Genomic DNA, 18,741 nt, shown 5'->3' on the forward strand with positions numbered 1-18,741 from the left:
GTGACGTCACCAATCTAAAATCGGCTAGCCGAGTTCCTCAGTCTGGTAACAACCGCGCAGTAGAGCGGACGGTTGAGAGTCGCGCTCCGCAAACTTCGAGTACCGGGTTCTCAACCTCCCGGATCCCGCGCTTCGGGTCCGCTACGCGGTGAAACTCGACTTCCAGGATAAGCGCTCCGTGGTTCCTGGTTCATGTTTACAATAAATTATTTCAATTCGTTTTTCGCGCAACCCCAAATTCGGTAGCTGTCGGTCCGCTAATAAAATTTCTCGACTTCCAGGATAAGCGCTCCGTGGTTCCTGGTTCATGTTTACAATAAATTATTTCAATTCGTTTTTCGCGCAACCCCAAATTCGGTAGCTGTCGGTCCGCTAATAAAATTTCTCGACTTCCAGGATAAGCGCTCCGTGGTTCCTGGTTCATGTTTACAATAAATTATTTCAATTCGTTTTTCACGCAACCCCAAATTCGGTAGCTGTCGGTCCGCTAATAAAATTTCTCGACTTCCAGGATAAGCGCTCCGTGGTTCCTGGTTCATGTTTACAATAAATTATTTCAATTCGTTTTTCGCGCAACCCCAAATTCGGTAGCTGTCGGTCCGCTAATAAAATTTCTCGACTTCCAGGATAAGCGCTCCGTGGTTCCTGGTTCATGTTTACAATAAATTATTTCAATTCGTTTTTCGCGCAACCCCAAATTCGGTAGCTGTCGGTCCGCTAATAAAATTTCTCGACTTCCAGGATAAGCGCTCCGTGGTTCCTGGTTCATGTTTACAATAAATTATTTCAATTCGTTTTTCGCGCAACCCCAAATTCGGTAGCTGTCGGTCCGCTAATAAAATTTCTCGACTTCCAGGATAAGCGCTCCGTGGTTCCTGGTTCATGTTTACAATAAATTATTTCAATTCGTTTTTCGCGCAACCCCAAATTCGGTAGCTGTCGGTCCGCTAATAAAATTTCTCGACTTCCAGGATAAGCGCTCCGTGGTTCCTGGTTCATGTTTACAATAAATTATTTCAATTCGTTTTTCGCGCAACCCCAAATTCGGTAGCTGTCGGTCCGCTAATAAAATTTCTCGACTTCCAGGATAAGCGCTCCGTGGTTCCTGGTTCATGTTTACAATAAATTATTTCAATTCGTTTTTCGCGCAAGCCCAAATTCAGTAGCTGTCAGTGCGCTAATAAAATTTCTATAACTTTACAATCTTCTCATAATCTTTTTGGTAAAATATGTCGATAAAAAAATTATATCAAACCTTACACATTATTTTTGATTTGTTCTCACGCTGAAAATATTTATTAATATTCGAGGTATAACTCGAGGTGGTTGGCGGTTTTCGTTGGAGGTAGTTAGGGGTGGTTGCGGGTAATCTCGGTGATTCAGGAGGAGGGGGACAAGGATTTGTGCTCGGTGAGTAAAACACTTTTATAATATTTCATGGCAATTGTAATTATATTTTCTCTGAAATATTTCAAACTTGTCATGTTTACATTAAATTATTTCAATTCATTTTTCGCGCAAGCACAAATTCAGTAGCTATGAATAAGCTTATACAATTTATTATATTATTAATTAGTTAATTAATATTCTTACAATATTTGATGGCAATTGTAATTATATTTCATCTGAAATATTACAAACTTGTCACCTTTACAATAAATTATTTCAATTCATTTTTCGTGCAAGCACAAATTCAGTAGCTACGAATAAGCTTATACAATTTATTATATTATTAATTAATTATTTAATCAATTACTCAATTATATTAATCCTTACACAATATTTTCGATGTGTTCTTATACTGAAAATATTTATTACTATTCAAGGTATAACCTGAGGTGGTTGAAGGTGGTCGGAGGTGGACGAGGAGGAGGACGAGGAGGACGAGGATTTGTGCTCGGTGAGTAAAACACTTTTATAATATTTCATGGCAATTGTAATTATATTTTATTTAAAATATTTCAAACTAGTCATGTTTACAATAAATTATTTCAATTCATTTTTCGCGCAAGCACATATTCAGTAGCTATGAATAATCTTATACAATTTATTGTATTATTAATTAGTTAATTAATATTCCTATAATATTTAATGGCAATTGTAATTATATTTCATCTGAAATATTACAAACTTGTCACCTTTACAATGAATTATTTCAATTCATTTTTCGTGCAAGCACAAATTCAGTAGCTACGAATAAGCTTATACAATTTATTATATTATTAATTAATTATTTAATCAATTACTCAATTATATTAATCCTTACACAATATTTTCGATGTGTTCTTATACTGAAAATATTCATTACTATTCAAGGTATAACCTGAGGTGGTTGAAGGTGGTCGGAGGTGGACGAGGATTTGTGCTGGGTGAGTAAAACACTTTTATAATATTTGATGGCAATTGTAATTATATTTCATCTGAAATATTACAAACTTGTCACGTTTACAATAAATTATTTCAATTCATTTTTCGTGCAAGCACATATTCAGTAGCTATGAATAATCTTATACAATTTATTATATTATTAATTAATTGATCAATTACATTAATCCTTACATAATATTTTTGATGTGTTCCTATACTAAAAATATTCATTACTATTCCAGGTATTACCCGAGGTGGTCGGAGGTGGACGAGAAGGAGGATGAGCTAGACGAGGAAGAGGACCAGGTGGACGAGGAGGAGGACGAGGTGGACGAGGAGGCGGCGGGGTGGGTCGTGGGAGAGGACCTCTCCTCTCCTCAGAGGAGAGGAGGAGGCGGGGTGGGTCGTGGGAGAGGACCTCTCCTCTCCTCAGAGGAGGGGAGGGGGAGAGGTGGGCGGGGGGGAGGGCGGGTGACGGGGAGGGAGGGAGGGAGGGCGGGAGGGAGAGAGTGGAGGACGGATGTCGATGCGAGCCCATTAAAGTTAATAGAGCAAAACACCCCCCGCCCGCCCACCCTCCCTCCCGGCCGCCCTCCCTCCCTCCCTCCCTCCCTCCCTCCCTCCCTCACTCCCTCCTCCGCGCCCCACCCCGCCCCTTCCCTTCCCTCCCCCTCCCCCTCCCCTCCTCTGAGGAGAGGAGAGGTCCTCTTCCACGACCCACCCCGCCTCCTCCTCTCCTCTGAGGAGAGGAGAGGTCCTCTCCCACGACCCACCCCGCCTCCTCCTCGTCCACCTCGTCCTCCTCCTCGTCCACCTGGTCCTCCTCCTCGTCCAGCTCGTCCTCCTCCTCGTCCACCTCCGACCACCTCGGGTGATACCTGGAATAGTAATGAATATTTTTAGTATAGGAACACATCAAAAATATTATGTAAGGATTAATGTAATTAATCAATTAATTAATGATACAATGAACTGTACAAGATTATTCATAGCTACTGAATATGTGCTTGCACGAGAAATGAATTGAAATAATTTATTGTAAACGTGACAAGTTTGTAATATTTCAGATGAAATATAATTACAATTGCCATCAAATATTATAAGAATATCAATTAATTAATTAATAATATAATAAATTGTATAAGATTATTCATAGCTACTGAATATGTGCTTGCGCGAAAAATGAATTGAAATAATTTATTGTAAACATGACTAGTTTGAAATATTTTAAATAAAATATAATTACAATTGCCATGAAATATTATAAAAGTGTTTTACTCACCGAGCACAAATCCTCGTCCTCCTCGTCCTCCTCCTCGTCCACCTCCGACCACCTTCAACCACCTCAGGTTATACCTTGAATAGTAATAAATATTTTCAGTATAAGAACACATCGAAAATATTGTGTAAGGATTAATATAATTGAGTAATTGATTGAATAATTAATTAATAATATAATAAATTGTATAAGCTTATTCGTAGCTACTGAATTTGTGCTTGCACGAAAAATGAGTTGAAATAATTTATTGTAAAGGAGACAAGTTTGTAATATTTCAGATGAAATATAATTACAATTGCCATCAAATATTGTAAGAATATTAATTAACTAATTAATAATATAATAAATTGTATAAGCTTATTCATAGCTACTGAATTTGTGCTTGCGCGAAAAATGAATTGAAATAATTTAATGTAAACATGACAAGTTTGAAATATTTCAGAGAAAATATAATTACAATTGCCATGAAATATTATAAAAGTGTTTTACTCACCGAGCACAAATCCTTGTCCCCCTCCTCCTGAATCACCGAGATTACCCGCAACCACCCCTAACTACCTCCAACGAAAACCGCCAACCACCTCGAGTTATACCTCGAATATTAATAAATATTTTCAGCGTGAGAACAAATCAAAAATAATGTGTAAGGTTTGATATAATTTTTTTATCGACATATTTTACCAAAAAGATTATGAGAAGATTGTAAAGTTATAGAAATTTTATTAGCGCACCGACAGCTACCGAATTTGGGCTTGCGCGAAAAACGAATTGAAATAATTTATTGTAAACATGAACCAGGAACCACGGAGCGCTTATCCTGGAAGTCGAGAAATTTTATTAGCGGACCGACAGCTACCGAATTTGGGGTTGCGCGAAAAACGAATTGAAATAATTTATTGTAAACATGAACCAGGAACCACGGAGCGCTTATCCTGGAAGTCGAGAAATTTTATTAGCGGACCGACAGCTACCGAATTTGGGGTTGCGCGAAAAACGAATTGAAATAATTTATTGTAAACATGAACCAGGAACCACGGAGCGCTTATCCTGGAAGTCGAGAAATTTTATTAGCGGACCGACAGCTACCGAATTTGGGGTTGCGCGAAAAACGAAATGAAATAATTTATTGTAAACATGAACCAGGAACCACGGAGCGCTTATCCTGGAAGTCGAGAAATTTTATTAGCGGACCGACAGCTACCGAATTTGGGGTTGCGCGAAAAACGAATTGAAATAATTTATTGTAAACATGAACCAGGAACCACGGAGCGCTTATCCTGGAAGTCGAGTTTCACCGCGTAGCGGACCCGAAGCGCGGGATCCGGGAGGTTGAGAACCCGGTACTCGAAATTTGCGGAGCGCGACTCTCAACCGTCCGCTCTACTGCGCGGTTGTTACCAGACTGAGGAACTCGGCTAGCCGATTTTAGATTGGTGACGTCACTTTCCGAACATCCGAAAATTCAAACTTTGGTTTCGAACTGTAATACTAGGTATGATGTTGTATGATGTATGATGTACGATGTATGATGTATGATGTATGATGTACGATGTACGATGTACGATGTATCATGATATGATATGATGTATAATGCTTATAGTTTTCACGTTTCATACAAGAAATACACACCTCATCTCTCCTGCCGATTCCAGACTAAGCCAGGCCCTTCGATGGTCAGCCGTTGACTGAATAGATTCTTGCATGCACTATGTCGACGTAATTTTGCGAGAGAAATCGATTGGGCGCAGTCCCAATACGCTGCGATCAACCCATTATAAGTTACAGGCAAAAAACGAGAACCGGCGTTTTCGACATTTTTCAGCAGGTGCTTTTTCGCTCGCCATTTTTCCCCTGTTGGTCCCACGCTCTTTTCGCTGCGTTTTCTGAGTTCCTGGGGGTCCAATTGGTCAGGAAAGGGTCACATAAATCAATTATGAGACGGAAGATTTTTCGGTCAAAAAAAAAAGGAAGGTTAACCCCTTTGTATTTTGGGCGAAAATTCTGGCGATTTTGAAAAGTTCTGGAATAAATTCTTTCTGGGACTAGTCCGACGTAATTTTGTGAGACAAATCGATTGAGCGCAGTCCCAATAGGCTGCGATCAACGGATTACGAGTTACAGCCAAAAAACGAGAACCTGAGTTTTCGACATTTTTCAGCTGGTGCTTTTTCGCTCGCCATTTTTCCCCTGTTGGTCCCACGCTCTTTTCGCTGCGTTTTCTGAGTTCCTGGGGGTCCAATTGGTCGGGATAGGGTCATGCAAATCAATTCTGAGACGGAAGATTTTTCGGTCAAAAAAAAAGGAAGGTTAACCCCTTTGTATTTTGGGCGAAAATTTTGGCGATTTTGAAAAGTTCTGGGATAAATTCTTTCTGGCACTAGTCCGACGTAATTTTGCGAGACAAATCGATTGGGCGCAGTCCCAATAGGCTGCGATCAACGGATCAAAAGTTACAGCCAAAAAACGAGAACCTGTGTTTTCGACATTTTTCAGCTGGTGCTTTTTCGCTCGCCGTTCCTCTCCTGTTGGTCCTACGCTAATTTCGCTGCGTCTTCTGAGTTCCTGAGGGTCCAAATAATCAGGTAAGAGTAATTCAAAGCGAATCTGAGACTAAAAATTTCGGCTCCAAAAATGGAGGAAAAGTAAGGCTTCGCATTTTTGGCGAAAATTTTCGCGATTCTGACAAGTGCTGAAAGAAATTCTTTCACGCACTATTCCGACGTAACTTCGCGAGAGAGATCGATTGGGCGCAGCCCCGATACGCTGCGATCAACGCATGTAAACTTACAGCCTTCGACCACCTACAACGATTACTGCTAACCACTTCGGGTTATACCTTGAATAGTATCAAATTTTCTCAGTATCAGAACTTATCAAAAATATTGTGTAACGATTAATATAATTGAATAATAATGAATAATAGAATAAATATCACCAGCGCATTGATAGCCACTGAATTTGGGCATGCGTGAAAAACGGATTGATGTAAATAATTGTAAACGCGACGAGATTCAAAAATTTTCCATAAAAGATATTTACAATTGCCATTAAACATCATGAAAATGTTATACTCACCGTGTACAATCAGTAACAAAGCTTCTTGGTAATGGTTAACGTGAAAATAGTTGATGATGATCATTTATTTTCTACAATCAACGTATACAAATGGATAAAAACTGAAAGCCATCAATAATTATATAGCTAAATATTTAAGCAACACCGAAAAAAGGTCAATAATAAAATCAGATAATGGAGAAAAAGTAGCTTTCATGTCTGTTTAAAGTAAAAACTGGGTTCTTCAAATGCTGCCGTATGAAAGGTGGGGGTAAGCACAAATATTTTTTTTTTAATCAAGTCAGTGAAATACGATAATTCTTAAGCGAAACGTTGATTGTTGGTTATTTTTATTTAATTGGAGATAACTAACGAAGCTTTTTAAAATTTCGAGTGTTCTTTAACTCACATTTGGACAGTACAAGAAAAATTTACTTATGATCAATTGTCTCAATATGGCGATGTTATTAACCGGCCATTGAAGCGCCTCGCCGCTGTAATCTCGAATTGGCAGGATAGATGGAGTGCGTAATTTTTGTCTGAAATGTTAAAACTCAAATTACTTGAATTGACATATATTTTTGTCATCGATGAACTAAAGAACTGAGAAAAAAACGTTAAATCACATTTATTTTTGTTCAGAATTTTCTTGGTAAAAATCGTAACTTTTTACGTTTGAGCTCGACAATAATATGACATCACGGTTTTTTGGGTTATTTTGGTACATCGATAATAGAATGGTGCGCGAATTAAAAATAACTAGTTTGCAAACACTCGCTTGCTAAAGATCGCTCGGGGTCGGATGCCTAGTGTAACTCGTTTTTGTGCTCGTGCGCTCGCTTACTCGTTGTCAGTGTTTCACCAGATGACATAGTTGTAGGGGAGACTGAGGCACGATGAACCCCCCAAAAATTTCTTTCACCGTTCTTAAAATTCTTAAACGTTGAAACATGCATATAAGTATAACGTATTGCGATTTTATGACGTTAATTTCGTCAAAAAATACCACAAAACAATCAGTTAAGTGCTGACAGATTTCAAACACCACGCACAGCAATTTTAGCTCTAATTGAACGACGTTATTGTTATAAATTTCTATGTATACAATGCCAACCACTCACCAATTGCAATTTGTTGATCCTGGCAGTTCGGTTTTTTTCCGATTCAAAATGTTATCTGAAGCATGCATATTGGTTTGATAGTACAAAAGATGAGGTTTTCAATAATCAGACTTGTAAAGTTAAAAGTTAGTCGTGAAGGTCAACAGTCACCAGGTCAAGTACCTGGACAGCCAGAACTACGGAGCGCTTGTTCTGGAAGTCAAGTTTCACCAGGTAGCGGACCTTGAACGGAGAAACTACGGAGCGCTTATCCTGGAAGTCGAGTTTCATCAGATAGCGGACCTGGAGCGCAGAAACCACGGAGCGCTTGACCTGGACGTCGAGTTTTACCAGGTAGTGGACTTGGAGCGCAGGAATCATAGAGCGCTTGTCCTGGAAGTCGAGTTCCCGCAGGTAGTGGACCTTGAGCGCAGATACTACCGAGCACTTGTCCCTAAAGTCGAGTCTCACCAGGTAGTGGACCTTGAACGCAGAAACTACCGTGCGCTTGGCGCTGAAGTCAAGTTGCACCAGATAGCGGACCTGGAGCGCAGAAACCACGGAGCGCTTGTCCTGGACGTGGATTTTCACCAGATAGTGAACCTGGAGCGCAGGAATCATCGAGCGTTTGTCCTGGAAGTCGAGTTTCACCAGGTAGTGGACCTTGAGTGCAGAAAGTACGGAGCGCTTGTCCCTGAAGACTAGTTGCGCCAAGTAGTGGACCTGACGCGCAGAATCTCCGGAGCGATTGTCCCGGATGTCGAGTTTCACCAAGTAGCGGATTTGATGCGCAGGAACCACGAAGCGCTTGTCCTGGACGTCGAGTTTCACCGGGTAGTAGACCTGGAGTGCAGGAATCACGGAGGGCTTGTCCTGGAAGTCGAGTTCCTGCAGGTAGCAGACCTTGAGCGCAGAAACTACGGAGCGCTAGTCCAGGAAGTCGAGTTTCACCAGGAAGCGGACCCGGAGCGCAGGATCGAGTAGGTAGAGAACCCGGTACTCGAAATCTGCGAAGCGCGAGTTTCATACGTCCTTTATACTGCGCGGTTGTTTCCAGACTGAGGAATTTGGCTAGCTGATTTTCGTCGTCGACGATTACTATAGATCGATGACGTCAAGAGAAAAAAAATTTTGTGTGACGTCACCTTCGGAACATCTGAACATGCGAACATCCAAACTTTGGTTTCGAACTTTAATACTATGTATGAAGTATGATGTATGATGTATAATGTATGGTGTATGATGATGTATGATGTATGATGAATGACGTATGATGATATGATATGATGTATAATGTAACATGAATCGTAACGATAAGCGTAATGTTATCTAAAATTAACCAAGCAGCCTCTGCCTTGCGATTCCAGGTAATTTTTTGAGCGGTAGCAAGCGACAGCAATCATCGCTGCAACCTGCAGAACTGCTTTTACAGTTTTACAGGTTGCAAAATCATTCAATCGACAGTTTCAACCACAGCTGGGCTGATGGTAGAAAGTACCGAAAAGAATGCAATAAATATATAAAAACAATTCATTCCCTTGTGATTTGTTTCACCATTGTTATTACAACATTCAGCATATATGTATATAAATATGCTGGGTGAATAATACTGTAAGATGCAGTAGCGTCAATACTGAACTTGATGCTTCGGTAAAATCGTAAACGATTGTTACGTTCTGTAAACGACTTCCAATGGAATATTAACTGTCACACATCTGGTACATTTGATACAACTGCAAATACAAAGCTTTGCATGTTGAGAGGATTATTAAGGATTGGGATTAATGAAGAAACAAGTTGCGGGTGGGGTGCACTGAATTTATCATCTGAATGATTCAGATACAGCCGTAAAGTAGTTCATCTAAAGTCATCAAGAGTGGTAGAAACTCGATAATGTTTTCATCAGTGAGAAAAAAAAATATTTTTCAAAATAGACCTTCGATTCACCTTTGATTTTATGCTTGGATCTACATTTATTATAATTTTTTGCACGGCAATAATATGTACAGCGTAACTTAGGAACATTGGCCCATAGACTACCAATGTGTTTCTCGATAATACTTGAGACTTGAACGTATTTACTTTTGAAATTTATCGATCGCGAATTACAGCCGTTTGAAATTGGCCAATCCACCAGCCCTTAGCTATTAGATGCTATCGAATAGGTCAATTACAAACGGATGTAATTTTTTGCTACACATTAACGAGAAATCCTGTAAAATATAAAATTCGCAATAAAATGTTTTGAACAAATTTGAGATGTTAGTTAGTTAGATGTAAATACTACAGATTAATTAAACGTTTCTGTAAATTAAAACAGATTAAATTCCCCTTCAAAGTTGAACGGCACGGGAGGTTGGTCCACTCTGTAAACTGTTTCAATAACATTGAAGTAGCCCACATACTCAGCAGTATCTGGAGTCGTATCAAAATGGAAATGCCCTCCCTCACCATGATCTGAGAAGGTATGGAAATGTTCAACTAGCAGATCCAAATCCTGCAATAATAATAAACAGCAAATATCTGATCCATAATTCCGTCGAAAATGAAATTTCACATACAGAATGCTTCGGTGAATTCGATTCATTTACTTTCGGTAATGAATAATAATTAATAATCCTTTGAAGTAATAAGTGATGTAACAATATTTTTTCGCTTATTCTATACGAGCCGCTAAAACGAACAGATTTGATGTCATTAACTTACTGTGCTTGCAGTGACGAGAGTACCAAGAGCTACCAGAGGTGCAGACATTTCGAAGAAGTTGAGCCATTTCTTCAAGTCGTCATAACTTATTAGTGGTGCCTCAGTAAAATCTGACATAATGTGGAGTTTGGCTTTACCTTCTTTTAGAAAGAAGGCTCCGCCCAAACCTGAGATAATGGATTACAAGATAATGAAATTATCGTAGAAACTATATGGGCACACAGTAAGTAATAACAAATTTTTTAAAATATTATTACGGTTTGTTTAAGTATTAATATAAACTTACAGACAACTTGTTCAGTGTAGCGAGCTGCTAGGGCTGCGCGAATGCTGCCAATAAAATCGTTACTTCCCGACCGTTTTTTGACATGAACCTTTATGACCTTGCCAGGTTTACCCTCGCTTAGAAAAAGATTGGCTGATAGAGAGAAACGTGTTTCACTAGCAGATAAGGTCTTGTCAACGCATTTTCCATCACCTTTGTCAACCATACAAATGTGAGTGGCATTCTTAGTTGAACTCTCTGTCGGAGAAATTGACATGTTCATCATCAACTGTAAAAATGTTAAATAGTCCAGGTAATGAAGTCACAAAATAAGGCTTTCGCTGCAAAACGTCAAGAACAGTTTTAATTTGGTAGATTTTTGCAGTTTGGTGTCCTAATTTATGCTTAATACTTTCAGCCTGGGTAGGGACGAAAAGAAGATATTTTCGAAAAACTGGTTTTCTCGCCATTTTATCAATATGGCAGCGATTATCCAAGTTCGAAAACTTAGAACATTTACTAGGAGGCGAAATATCACAAAACTGTTCAAATCTACCAAATTAGAACTCTGCTTGACCATTTGCAAGTTAGAACCTACCCATTGTCAGTAAGAAAATTGAATTGCGGATTGAAAATTATTGACAAGAAGTTTTAGTACATACAAACAAACGTTTGCTGAATTACCTCACAATTTGATTTCACAAGTGGCCATGGCCCAACTCCAGCACCAATGATGAACGCTTTGCCACTGTGATCTACGTTCTGAAGTATGGATTTTATATCATACACCTTGTCTCTGTGGACATGAGGGAACAAGTATGGAATGCCGCCGATTTCAAGAAGTTTTGTACCACCACCAAGACCTTTAAGTAAAAAAAAAAACAAAATTCAAAAACTCACATCAGATAACACAGAGCACAAATTAATCTATATTATAAACTTCTTTAAAAAAGTTACAGAGAACAATTAGTCAAACTTATTGCATTTGGAAATGATGGTAATGTTTTCTAAATTTGGTACTAATTACCTGGTTCAGCCAGAGAGAATGGCTGCTGAGTGAGGTCTGGGCAATCAACTACATCTATTGTTACCTCTGCAAAGTTTGCAGGCAAGGCTTCCCTCAGGACTGTGAACAGATAAGTAAATATTACCATATACGTTTCACTTAGCCACTTTGTTGTTCATTATTAAATTATTTTGTTAATCTGTTACTGTCTCTTATTTCTTCTAGGGGTGGAACATGCAACGCTCTCGTCACTATCGGCAGTTTGCTCGAATCCAGGGTCGCCATTGTACCTGTAATAAGGAAATATACTAAAGAAATGTATAATAATATTCAATATAATTAAATGTTGATATAATAAAAACTATTATCAGTTATACATAGTAATAAAGATAACAGGCAACCTATTGCCCTTGGCAAAATCAAAATGGGTATGTCTTTACGTAAAGACAATCTGAGACGCAGAAGCTGATTTTTTGAAGAAAATATAAAGGGTACTGAAAATGTAGGATTGATCTGTAAACAAAATTCGACTGAAATTGCGAAAATAAATAGGGAAATTACATGACAACATGTCGGTTAGTTGTAAGAAAAATGAAGCTGTTTCACTTTGAAACGAATGGGGTAGAGTATTAAATAAGCAAAGTGCATTTGTGCCACTAAAAGTGTACCCCAAACAATCGGAGAGTTGACGAAGAAGAAAAATATACCAAACAATGATGAAAAATAAAGTAGTAGCAAAAGCTCAATTAATAAAATAAGTTATGTATCTTCCATTTCCCATGAATTAAACATGGGACCAGTTCAATTTTTTTAAATTTCGAGACAGAAAATTATTAAGACCAATTGTATGATAATATCAGATGTATGAGAGCGAAGACTTCACAGGAATGGAATGATCCAAAGGAAGGAGTGTAGTAAACAAGATTTTTGATTTTAGGATAAAAATTATACATATAGATATAATGTTTTTATATATACCTATATTTGTAATTTCTTGACAGGAAACGAATCGCTCAATGCATTCCGGTGAACAAATATTACGGTATTAAAATTATATTCACAAAATATTGAGACTCTAATTCACAGCAGGTTACAAACAGGGCTTAATGTGCGAATAACGCAAGAAAATTTTGAACGACTCAGTCAATGAGAGCAATTGACGTAGCTTACAGCTCAGATGATAGATCTGCTAAATAATAATATAATAATAATAGTACTCCGTTAGACGCGGATAGATACGTAGAAAAACTGTGCCAAAAACTGTATCGAAACAGATGTAGAATCAATATTTTGTCTATTTCTTTACAATTTTAGGCACATATTCTGTAAGTTTCCATCCGCGACTAACGAAATTTTAATTTCAAATACGACAAGCAATTCATGTGTATTATATAACAAAAAAAGATTTGTTGACTCACGATATTTGAGAGTAGCTCTTTACAGCTTGCGACGAATAGAAAAGGTAGACCAATCAAGCCAGTGGATTACGTAGCGTGATTTACTTCAGAAAATATTGCACTCGAATTGGCTGATACGTGCCTTAGATCATCTTCGATAAACTTGTATGACTTGATACCATTCTCCGTAATCAACACCGATGTTATAACTCAATTTGATAGTTCAACTACGCCGAATGTTTGCCTCCTCGCCTGGACTTGCATGATTTAAACGCTGTACATTCGGACCGTACTCACCTAACTGTATGACGTAGAAAAAGAGGGGAGGACACGTGACGAATGAGCAGAACAAAATTTGATTGTAACGACCGAAATCATTTTGTATAGATGAACGAATGAAAACAAGTATTCCTTGATTATAATGTAGGCTGTATGAATTAAGCAGGGAAAGGTTACTGTTAATTTTTTAACAAATATTTACGGAGAATGCAATGGTATTGAGAACAGTCCGAGGAACATCTTCTATTAAGTGTAAATACGTCAAAAAATTAGAGAATTTCACGGCTTTGAGTATGTAGCAAGAATCAGGTATTCCGAATGTCTAATACACTCAGCGAAAGATGTGAGAAAATCGCGTTTAAAATTGACCAATTTTGCATTCACTTTTTTCACAAGGGAGGAAAACTTTAAATTACATCTGTTCGCAAATAATCTGTTAACAGAGCTTCAAGAATTAAAATCTTTGATACTGTCAGCCTAACGGAAAATAAATACATATAGATCATTATCGACGAGATAACACAAGCAGCTATTTTTTTCACTCTTATGGCCGGTGAGCTGCACTCAAGTTAATTTGGACACATACGTCATAGAAAAAAAGTGCCTGAACTGTAAGATCATGAGTAACACGGATAAAAATTATCCTGTGTAATAAAATTTGATTCAATGGTGAATCAATTTTAATGCAACAAAATTCAACTCCGTGGTAACAACCGATCGATTGTCTAATGATTTTATTGACAATTATTACATTCTCTGATTTAATTTTTCCGCTCCTATTCATGATGGTTAAAAACCGCGATCACTGAACAATACAATCGGCACGATATAATTAGCGATATAAGGGACAAGCAAATACAGAAACTATGAACTGCAGTTTTAAATTTGAAGACAGCTTTCCTCTTCTATTTTTATGGACGGTATAACTTTGTATATGTATTCTGTTAGAAATACTGCACCGCTTGAACATGACAGATTTGAAGAATGAAGATCGAAGCTGCTTCACAGAAAACACGATATTAGATTATTTTTTTTACTACCGAGGCTTTCCGAAATTTTTGTCGTTTGCCCTCTTAACTTCGGGAGTTTTTTTAAAAGAAATTTACGGATTAATGTTGAAATGTTTGAATCGAAATATGAATTGAATTACGTACAAACATCTTTGCTGTCTGCTATCAAGTAATAACTAAAACTAACTTATATGTTGATATTACTACATGCTACATATGCCGTGTAGTAGAAAATTGCCAATTAACCAATGAAAAACTTACCGAAATGTCAGTCTGTGGTCACTACACTAGGAATGGTGTTGATATCTCTTGTCACGAACTCTGAATATCAGAGACTGATTATGTTTATCTTTAACTGTGAGTTACATAGAAACCCACTATACGTTATCTTCTCAAGTTACACACTCATTCTGAACAACCTTATTTTTGTTTCAATCGACAGAAATATTTCAAGATCTGGGAGTGAAAACGGCTCATCTATGCATAATTTCATCAGTCAATAAAATCTTCTCATTCTAAGGAGTTAATTAAATATGAAGCTAATGAATCGCGACATATACCTATTAACTTGATTACATTGATTTCAAATTTAGATAAACGAAAGTGTAAGGAAACAGAGCAAAGTGCACCTTAACTTTATGAAATTCATTTTGATTCCTCATAATAATAAAAGCTGCACTTGCTGTCTTTGTAAAATTGAGAATTCGCAAATTAAACACTTCAGACCCTCCATTTTATCAATATGTTAATCATTATTTTTATTTTTCAACTACAAAGAAAACATTCAAAAAGAAGACCCATACGGAAGTCTTCATTAAAAATTCATTAAAAAATTTTTAAATTGCCTCTAACATTTCTGATAAATGGAATTCGGAAAATTCATCACCTATTTAAAAATGATTTGGGTCGTCATTTTATATTCTACACGATCTACAGAAATATTTTATAATGACACAGACGTCAGTAAAAAATACGGAACCCTGTAAATAAAATTACCTACGTAACTGACACTTTCTTACTTTATAAACGGATTCTTCATAGCTGGTACAATGCATAATAATATCTTGAAGTGAATTGCATGGTCTGCAACTGCACTAACCAATCTTTTAATATTGCCTATTGGCTGTAGGAGAATTATAAATTAATATGGCATTGACAGTACCTATCGTACAAAATGTACCAGTTACCTTTTTAGATTATCTCAATTTTTCTTTCTCTTTAGTTTGCAACCAATAATAACCTCGAGCACGGTTCGTGCGAATACAGAGTTAAATATTTTTATTCACAATTTAATTATTACGATCTTGTTTAGTTCATAGCGTTATTCAAACAGCTTTAAGATCAGTTTATTACTACTTTATAAATTGCGTCAATAATTAAATCGTAAAGAAATTGAATGGAAAGTTTTTGTAATTGCACATAGATATACTTCGATTGATACAGTATCATTCAAACATAGTTCTGTACTTATTTTCTTCAATTTTTTAAGGTTAAGGGTTAAATGATTTACAGTACACCTTACGTAGGTATATAAATAAGCCATCTGCACGGTTTAAAATCAATGAAAAGTCGTAGTTTCGAGAACGTTCTTATTTATTATTTACAAATTAGTAATAGAAACTAAGCGAATCAGTTTACCAGTAATCGCGGTACGAATTGTCGTCACGTCTTGGTCTTGGAAAAAATTGTTTAATTTAAATTTAATTATAAAATTTCATAACAGAAATATTTATAAATATACGTGGGATTGCTGTCACCAAAAAATTGTAAATATTGTTATATCTTGGGTTTAGTAAGGTGGTGCAATTTAACGTTAGTCGTAATTGTATTTTTATTTGAATAAATCATTAACAGATACATATTTTATAAAGGGAAACGTTACTACCTGAGCCTGCTCAAGTTCCGACCCAACTAAACTTAATTTAATATTTATATTGTGTACTGAATCTATTACGGTTAAATTTAATTCACAACATTTGGAATTTTGCAAATTCTTAGTAAATGAGTCGCACAATGGATCATCTGATGCAATATCATGAGTCAGGCAAATACACTATTCATACTGCCACGTGTAGAATGAACAAAGCAAAAAAACAATATTGTTAAAAACATTGGAAATGACTTCTTTCATGGAATGATGTCGCATACACCGTATATTTCTTTCTCAAATCCCATACAGATTACAGATAAAAGGACTAGAAGTGCTCCAACGATACTGGTCGAAGTAGGCATTTCACCGAAGAAGTAGACCTGAACAAAATAAGCTAGGATTATGTCCAAGGATCTGGTGACGGAAACCTTTCCTGCTCCTTCAAGTTTCAATGCTTTGGCAACTAATACCTGGCCAGAGAGTCCTGAAATTGCTACAATGGTAATTTGACCCCACTCCCACCAGTCGTGAGGGAGATCAATTTTGTACTTGTGATTCTCAGACATTACAAGGAAAAAAAATATTGCTGTTAAAAGAGACCACACCGATAACGTAAATACTATAACACAGTAGTGTACATCCATGCACTTTCTCATTACAACTATGTTCAATGCTGTAAATAACGTTGCTAGGATTGCGTAAACGTAGCCCATGACGTCATAAGGTACCGTTCGATGCATCTAAAAAATATAGTTGCATTCACTGTACAGATATTCGTAATATTATTCTTCTTCTATGGGATGAAAAAAAAATCGTGGTCATGTAACTTGATATACTTACTTCCAACACAAGTAGATCTATGATTTTCACAGTAATAATAATTTTCAATGGGTTACAGTGTACATACCTGAAATAGAAATGGTGGTTTTGCAACTAAAATGACACCCAGCATTAAGGCGCAGATGACGACAACGCGTAATAGGCCACAGGGTTCTTTTAGGAAAATAAACGAGAGCGCAATGACGATCACAGGCGAACTGAATATTATGGTCGTTGCATCTCCAAGGGGAAGTTTTCTGAAGCTGTAATAGAGCAGTGCTAAGGTAAGGCCACCGATCAGGCCCTAAAACATGAATGTAGAATATATTCTGATTAAGAAACATGTCATTGAAACGAAAATGAAATGTCTTTTCCATCTAATTTATGAACGAACACCGTATTCTGCGCAGTATAATATTCAATTTGAAATGTAACGATCGATGTATTAAATTTAATGAAGTCTAGATAGTAATCTTACCTGAAATTGAACCAGCAGTCTCTGCCCTCTCGGTCCGAATAAATTTTTTGAGTGGTAGCAAGCGACAGCAACCATAGCTGTGATTTGCAGAACTGCTCTTATGGCTAGCAAAATCATTGGATCGACAGTTTTTATCGCCTTAACCAGAGCCGAGCTAATGGTGAAAAATGTCCCAGACAAGAATGCCAAAAATATACCAAACCAATTAGTTCCCTCGTGATAGGTTTCCACATTGTTGTTGAAGCGTTCAGTATATAAATATGCTGGGTGAATGCTATTGTAAGATGAGGTAGCGTCAATATTGAACTTCATTTTGTGATATAATAAAAACGATTGACTAGCAATATATCAATTACGTTTTACAAACGACTTCCAATCGAATACTGACTGTCACACATCTGTTACGTCTGATACAACTGCAAATACAAAGCTTTGCATGTTGAGCGGATTATGAAGGATTGAGGAGTACTGAAGACTGTATAATAAACAAGTCCCGGGTGGATGCACGGAATTCATCGTTTGATTGTGAATAAATCATACATTCGACGGTTCGATAATAATCAGTGTTAAGAATTGAGTTCCTTGGTTTGTATTTAGTTTCCCTGGATCTATGAAGGATGATCGTTACCACGAATAAAATAAGATCCTTATGAATGCAATAGTAATGAATCCGAGCACATTCGAATAACACGAGCCATCTAGTGTTTGTTCAAACTATAATTCTAATGTTTTGCAGTCCATTCTGTTCGATGTAGAGGTCTCCTGAGATCGCATTGAAAGAATTTTACGAATATAATTACTTCTCGAACTCGACATAATCAGAAATGGTCGAGAATTAAAGAACTCAGCGATCTTAGATTGTTCTATGGAAATCGAAATTATGAAAAAATCTGAGTCGATGCTAGATATTCATTCGATTTTTATATGTAACTGGACTTATTGTTAGTCAGAAATGACTAGATAGAATAATACGAATTCTTAAGAAAGAACCACTGCTAGATGGCGCACTTTTTTCACAAGGAAAACTTATGGTAGACAAGGTAAGTACCTAGCGAAATGCGAAGTCTACATTTGAAGACTCTTCTCGTCTTTTAATTATGATGGAGACGGT

General features: G+C 37.2%; 2 protein-coding genes across 5 annotated transcripts; both read right to left on the reverse strand.

Annotated features, from left to right (window-relative positions):
* Positions 1 to 9,604: 9,604 nt before the first annotated feature.
* Positions 9,605 to 14,802, reverse strand: LOC124304793 (ester hydrolase C11orf54 homolog). 3 transcript variants are annotated; one of them, XM_046763454.1, is made up of 7 exons: positions 14,725 to 14,802; positions 11,984 to 12,067; positions 11,799 to 11,897; positions 11,456 to 11,634; positions 10,793 to 11,060; positions 10,507 to 10,673; positions 9,605 to 10,297 (listed from the first exon to the last, which is right to left on the reverse strand). In XM_046763454.1, exons 2-7 carry the CDS (start codon positions 12,060 to 12,062, stop codon positions 10,112 to 10,114), a joined length of 978 nt encoding a protein of 325 aa, XP_046619410.1. In that variant the 5' UTR covers positions 12,063 to 12,067; positions 14,725 to 14,802; the 3' UTR covers positions 9,605 to 10,111. The 3 variants fall into 3 exon arrangements, with proteins under 3 accessions (XP_046619410.1, XP_046619409.1, XP_046619411.1); XM_046763453.1 differs by lacking the exon at positions 14,725 to 14,802 and adding an exon at positions 13,196 to 13,464; XM_046763455.1 differs by lacking the exon at positions 14,725 to 14,802 and adding an exon at positions 12,756 to 12,968.
* A 1,455-nt stretch (positions 14,803 to 16,257) lies between these two features.
* On the reverse strand, positions 16,258 to 17,995 carry LOC124304792 (solute carrier family 35 member G1-like). Of its 2 annotated transcripts, XM_046763452.1 has the most exons (4): positions 17,631 to 17,995; positions 17,241 to 17,456; positions 16,804 to 17,073; positions 16,258 to 16,713 (listed from the first exon to the last, which is right to left on the reverse strand). In XM_046763452.1, the coding sequence occupies exons 1-4, from the start codon at positions 17,940 to 17,942 to the stop codon at positions 16,591 to 16,593; spliced, it is 921 nt and encodes a 306-aa protein (XP_046619408.1). In that variant the 5' UTR covers positions 17,943 to 17,995; the 3' UTR covers positions 16,258 to 16,590. The 2 variants fall into 2 exon arrangements, with proteins under 2 accessions (XP_046619408.1, XP_046619407.1); XM_046763451.1 differs by having other exon boundaries at positions 16,258 to 17,073.
* Positions 17,996 to 18,741: the final 746 nt, after the last annotated feature.

The sequence above is a fragment of the Neodiprion virginianus genome, chromosome 5, assembly GCF_021901495.1.
Source record: "Neodiprion virginianus isolate iyNeoVirg1 chromosome 5, iyNeoVirg1.1, whole genome shotgun sequence".
NCBI classification, from domain to species: Eukaryota; Metazoa; Arthropoda; class Insecta; order Hymenoptera; family Diprionidae; genus Neodiprion; species Neodiprion virginianus.

Excerpts from the sequence above, each read along its gene's own strand:
- LOC124304792 (XM_046763451.1), bottom strand. The coding sequence starts at position 17,942 with ATGAAGTTCAATATTGACGCTACCTCATCTTACAATAGCATTCACCCA. Across the intron at positions 17,457-17,630 it reads GACTGCTGGTTCAATTTCAG|GGCCTGATCGGTGGCCTTAC; the intron begins GTAAGATTACTA and ends TTCATGTTTTAG. Across the intron at positions 17,074-17,240 it reads AACCACCATTTCTATTTCAG|ATGCATCGAACGGTACCTTA; the intron begins GTATGTACACTG and ends TATATTTTTTAG.
- LOC124304793 (XM_046763454.1), bottom strand. The coding sequence starts at position 12,062 with ATGGCGACCCTGGATTCGAGCAAACTGCCGATAGTGACGAGAGCGTTG. Across the intron at positions 11,898-11,983 it reads CCTAGAAGAAATAAGAGACA|TCCTGAGGGAAGCCTTGCCT; the intron begins GTAACAGATTAA and ends ATCTGTTCACAG. Across the intron at positions 10,298-10,506 it reads CTCTCGTCACTGCAAGCACA|GATTTGGATCTGCTAGTTGA; the intron begins GTAAGTTAATGA and ends TTATTATTGCAG.